The 6200-nt window shown below is 39.1% G+C and overlaps 1 protein-coding gene across 1 annotated transcript; it reads left to right on the forward strand.

The window, feature by feature from the left end:
• Positions 1–187: 187 nt before the first annotated feature.
• Positions 188–4966, forward strand: LOC118433615. The gene is made up of 3 exons (XM_035845716.1): positions 188–3641; positions 3786–3893; positions 4037–4966. The coding sequence occupies exons 1-3, from the start codon at positions 3494–3496 to the stop codon at positions 4360–4362; spliced, it is 582 nt and encodes a 193-aa protein (XP_035701609.1). The 5' UTR covers positions 188–3493; the 3' UTR covers positions 4363–4966.
• Positions 4967–6200: the final 1234 nt, after the last annotated feature.

A 6200-nucleotide genomic window follows, 5' to 3' on the forward strand; every position in this document is an offset into this window, starting at 1 on the left:
TTTGGAAAACCTTTCGAACATTTCCCGGCCACCAAGCATGGTGATTTTGAATTAATTTTATCACACGGGCCGTGGATCATATTTTTCGTAACGACATCAAATAGCCTTGGATGTGTTTCGTTATTAGGTATTTCGGCACACACGATCTTATCGATAAGGTCAACTGTCCTTACCAACTGGCTTATCAATATCTTTTAGAATTATAAGAATATGAGCATGAGGGAGACCTCTTTTTTGAAATTCAATGACATGTACTTTTGCAAGTACGTGTCCTAGGACACATTTTTTTGTCAAATCCTCCAGCATCGATCTTAATTTAACATTGAATACCCGTGCTACCAAATCGGGTCTATTTTCAGGCTTTTGGCCATCTTCCAAGTTCGCAGTAATTTCAAACCATTTGGGGTTGCATGTCATTGTGATGAATAAATCTGGTTTTCCAAATTTTCTTACAATGGACATAGCATCTTGATAATTTTGATTCATATTTCTTCTGCTACCCTGAAAAGTCGAAGGTAAAATTATTGGTTTTCCAGGAACTATTCCATCCTGTTCTGCAACGGAGTCCATATAGTCAACCAATGCGTCATAGCTACCTGCTCTAAGCTTGCTTTGATTTTGCCTAACGAAATTAAGGTCGTTTGCTTCCGCTTTCACATACGCATCAACAAAATATTGCTGAGTAAGTTTTCCGGCACTCAAAAACGGACTAAATGTCTCACGAACTGAAAATAGGTATGAGTAGTACATTTTTAGTGTTACTCTTTTTCTCGAGTTTGTGTTAACATTTGTCGAGTGAGAACGTACGCATAACGCCAAGTCTTCTCCCCAGCCTTGTTCTCCATATGGATAGAGGAGGGGATAGGTCAGGGCATCAAGATTTTTGTTTAGAATACTAATTCGTTTTGTTGTAGGAGAATTTTCGCCGGTTGGTCTTAAATGAATTAGTAAATCTCTTTCTAGTGGAGGCTCGCCATCGGTATTGCTGAAGATTATCGCAACCTCATTACATGTCTGCATGTTATATCGACGGTTGTCAAGAGCTCGGTCGTTAACAATCGCCATTGTAACTTCTTTGGCTAAATGTCCTTGGCTTTGTTCTTTGATTTTCTCCTCCTTCTCGAATTCATGAAGCATTTTGAATGCTCTTGCAAACGGATTATCTTTCATAATATCAAGCAGGTTCGACATCACATGATTTTTGCAGGCAACATTAGAAGGTTCGTTCAGTCTTTGACTGGTTGCCTCATCTGGGTCAAGTATATACAATTGCGCGTACTTTCGTGGTTCGCCTTCTTCTGGATGCAAGGTCCCTGCCCTGTGATAGATCTGACCATGGATTCTGTAACAGTACGGGCCATACCCAGGTGGAGCTTTAATTTGTGCTCCAACTGATGCAAATGCGAATGCATTATTGTAGGACCTTATATGTTCCATGAAATGTTTAGAATCTGGGTCCTTCCCTGTTAAAAGTCGTTTTATGTACTCATATGTTGCAAAATTTTGGATTTTGACCTTTCCTTTGTTGCAGCAAACTGTAAACTTTTTATCGGTTGGTCTTTCTCTAGCAAAATGCTTGGCATTGCAAAATTCACAAAGAACATTCATCTCCCCCATATTGTGTAATTCCACAATGCTTTCTTCTAAATTATCAATTATGGCTGCTCTTGCTGTCATTTTTAGCACGCGACATGAAGCATTGGCTCGATTTGTGCGCAATTGCTCTAATCTCTCATCTCTCTCTTTGGGTGTTTCAAGTTGGCGTCTTGATGAAATTCGTTGATTGTCCTGAATTTTTCGTTTCATTGTCTCTTCGTCAGTCTCTGTCAATCTCACTACTGAAGTTCTCTGAGCATTCGCTAGGCAACGTGCTGACCTTTCCTCTTCGGTCTCAGCTAACCTACTTTCATTGTTTCGTCGAGCATTCGCTAGGCAACGTGCTGACCTTTTCTCTTCGGTCTCAGCTAACCTACTTTCATTGTTTCGTCGAGCATTCGCTAGGCAACGTGCTGACCTTTCCTCTTCGGTCTCAGCCAACCTACTCTCATTGTTTCGTCGAGCATTTGCTAGGCAACGTGCTGACCTTTCCTCTTCGGTCTCAGCTAACCTAGTTTCATTGTTTCGTCGAGCATTCGCTAGGCAACGTTCTGACCTTTCCTCTTCGGTCTCAGCTAACCTACTTTCATTGTTACGTTGAGCATTCGCTAGGCAACGTTCTGACCTTTCCTCTTCGGTCTCAGCCAACCTACTCTCAGTGTTTCGTCGAGCATTTGCTAGGCAACGTGCTGACCTTTCCTCTTCTGTCTCTGCTAATCTGCTGTCAGCTGTTCGTCTGGCATTAGCGTCTCTCCGAAGTGATGCTTGCGACTCAGTTTCTCCTGGTCGTCGTCGATGCATCATAGAATTTTTAGTTTCCGAATCAGATGCTGATTCAAATTCATCTCTGCAGTTTAACCGTTGCTTCTTGCGTACCATTCTGAATAACTGCCAACTTAGGGCTCAAAATTGCTACGAATAGCTCAAGTGGTTGCCACTTAGGGCTCAGTATGTGTCTACAGATAGATCACTCAAAATTATGTATAATGAATCGAAAATGCCAACTTAGGGCTGAAAATAAGTCGACTTAGGACTGTTTCCCGTGCAAATGCAAATAATGCGAGAATTTACGGGTTGCTTGCCTAAGAAAAAATTAATCAAATTAATTGGTAAAAATATAGTTTATATAGAAATTCTTGCAAATAGCGAATTTTTTAATTAGTGGCTGCAACCATTTCCAAACAAAATTCAAACAAATCATCAGTCAAATTACCTACCTAAAATGATTTTCTGAACAATCAATTGGAAAACTCTTTTATTTAGTTAAATTTAAATTTAGTTAATTTTCTGTTTTTTGTAGTTTCCTGCACACAAAAATTCAATGAAAAACAGATTTCCAAGGAAAGCTCAAAATAATTTCGGCAACCCAGTCTGACGACATTGCACAGCAAAGTGATGACCACTAAAATTGTTGCTACCGTTTGATTAATTCAGCTTAACGTTGACAAAACGTTTTTGTTGACTGTTAGCAGGTCCTATAATTATGCCTTGCAGGAGAGGGGGTAACGTAAACAAACGTTTCCACCCTGCCGACACAAATTGGTAAAGGGATGCAAATTTCAGCAAGCTTTCACAACGTTCAGCTAACGTATAACTGAGAGCCAATCATAAAATTTTAATTTTTTAATGCTTTCACTATTGGCCCTATCCTGCAATGTATAATTAGCATTGGAAGATTCGAAAAGTCTTGAATCCTATCTTTCAATGGTAAGTTGGCACCGTCTGGCAATAGAAACGTTCTGTCAACGTCGAGCTGAGACAATAAAACGTCTGACAGCAGTTTAATGCTCATCAGTCGATCGCCAACTGTCAGCTCGGTTGCCACAATTTTTGCAGTTCCCTTGAAAATTAATTTCTACATTTTGCGAACTGTATTCAATTCTTGATTTACTTTCATATGGCTTATAGAGTCGCTTCTGAATTTTCTCCCAACGCTGTGGCCGCTGGTTGGGATGTGGCCTCTACACGGCTCTTGAAAGCACCAAATGATCGATTTTGCGTTCAGTGCGGATTTGTTATCCGGGGTCAGGCGATGGACAAACCTGGTAATTATATTTCATTGAAAATCTAATATTTATGCTTTATTAGTTTTTGATAGTCCAGCGTATACGATGTACTACTATTTAATAAAGTTAGTCTAATAATTTATATCGTCTCTACAAATACAAATTTTACTTTGTTTTTTATAGCTGTGTGCCCACACAAAAATTGCAAGCAGCCTCTAATCTTCCGAGCAAATCAATTTGATTCCGCTAGCAAGTGGGGACGCTGCCGACAGTGTGACAGCTTTACTCACGGTATGTATAACTGTGTTACTAAACATTTAGAGTTAGAAATCCACCTGTCAAAAAACCTTTTAATTGAACGTCGAAATATAGATTCTTCGATAGTTAATTTTGGGTCATCACATCTATATGTATTTTATTATTTATTATTACAGCCGACTTCCCATACTGTCAATCCTGCGGTACGGCTAATCGAGACGCCCTTTCCCGAAAACGCCGCTTTGAACAAATTCAAATTCAGAAACAGCAGCTTGAAGCCAAGCGACTGAAAGAAGAGAATGACGCCTTGAAGCAGCAAACGCATGATCCTGATTTCTTGTTATGGAAAGAAGTGAAGAAGGAGGAGGAGCGGAAACGAATATTAGAAGAAGAAAAGAAGAAAATTGAGGAGGAGGAGGCTAACGCTGATGCCGAACAGGTAGCTGCCGCGAAGAAGTTAGAGGAATCTCTTCTACAGGATGATGAAGAAATGAAGGAATAATGTGGTAAATGTGCAAAATCATAAAATTTTAATGAAGCTTTTTAAGTCTCCCTCTTATTTGTAATTAGTTTGATGATTTTTTAAATTTCAAGAACTGTTTTTTGTTTTATTTGTTTCAATGTTTCTTACTTACTTTCATGCTTCCTACTTAAAATTTACACATGTATTTATGAAATAATTTAAATGAATAAAACATTCCATTAAAAATATATAAAAACAAAATTAAATTTGCCTTAGCATTACTTTTGTAAATATTAATAGCATTAAAACTTATTTTTATTTCATCAAGCCAAACACATTGCTCATCTTATATTAAAATAGTCACACATAGACAGAAATGTTAAATTTAAGAGCCGGGGCTATGAGACTACTCACACGAAGCGGCAATTTCAAACCTTAGCATGTGTGGTCGGCCAACGAATCCCGGCCAGCGAAATACATAGACAACATTTAAAATGCAGACTTAGTCACGTAAATTTCAGATCACGTGGCGTTATTCAGGAAGTGTGCCCAGTTCACAGGACACGTGGCGTAATACAGGGGGTGTGCCCAGGTCACAGGACACGTGGCGTAATACAGGGGGTGTGCCCAGGTCACAGGACACGTGGCGTCAATCAGGGGGTGTGCCCAGGTACAGGATACGTGGCGAAATTCAGCTGGGTATGCGGGTTATCTGTCATGCCAAGTCAATGTTATTATGTATTGATAATGTGGATTCATGGGTAACGTTAGACTGTCATTGAGTGAAGCGCCCAGTTCAAAAAAGCACACATACATACATACATACATACATACACACAGACAACACGGGGCTATTAGTATTTAGGATTCCAACTGAATACAATATCTTTTAAGGGTGATCTGATACAGTCTCACCGCTACCTGACGGGGAGTATGTAACTATGTCCTTCCATAAGCTCCCATGTTATCGTTTTAAAAACTTTCAGCGTCGTCAAAAGACAATAAAATTTCGATTTTTTGCACCAATCGACGCGTATATTTAGTCCCCACAAAGTTACTGAAGTTTTAGAGGATACGTAGAGTATACATGGAAAAATGCGACTTTTTCTGATTTTTTTTCGTGAAAAGAATTATGGTGTGACCATGAAAGCGATTTTAAGGTCAACTCCAGTAACTTTGGGAGTTGAATATTTTGACACATTTGCAACAAAAAAATCCGATATTAATGCAAAAATAAGGGTGCCCAAATGTTTGAAAACTTGGTTTTTAGAAATTACGAAATAAACATGCCCGTCAATTCCAGTGGCCCAATTTTTGATATGTTGTAGGTCTTTAGTAGTAGAACAAAAGTCAAATTGGACTTATAGTCGAAATCGACCTGCGTGACCTTGTTTCGGCGTCGAAAGGTTGATAGGTCAAAGGTCACCCGATCCCCACAAATAGGTATCATTGGAAAGGTCTCGGTGAGAGGATTCCGAATATATATACTTTATGGGTGTATGACCACTCCTCATGTTCCAGAAGCAGAAGAATGAAAATCTTCAATTCTCCACAATTTAACACAGCAAGTAGATTGAGAGCTAACATGCAGTAGATGGGCACAAACTCAGAAATATTCTTCGGCTCTGGAAATTCAGGGAGTGGTCATACACCAATAAAGTATATATATTCTCGTCGTCGTCTCCTCTCGTCGAGACCTTTCCAACGATACCTCACTTGATAATAAATCCCAATTACAGTTTCGAAAAATTAATTTTGAAATAAAATGAAAATTGTATGAGTTGAACGCCAAATGACTAGTGAAAATGTTTAATATTATTAGAATCTAAACCTCGCTCTTACCCCTCCTTAACAATCTGTCGGATCTCTGAGGTCGG

This window comes from Folsomia candida, unplaced genomic scaffold (genome assembly GCF_002217175.1).
Source record: "Folsomia candida strain VU population unplaced genomic scaffold, ASM221717v1 Fcan01_Sc063, whole genome shotgun sequence".
NCBI classification, from domain to species: domain Eukaryota; kingdom Metazoa; phylum Arthropoda; class Collembola; order Entomobryomorpha; family Isotomidae; genus Folsomia; species Folsomia candida.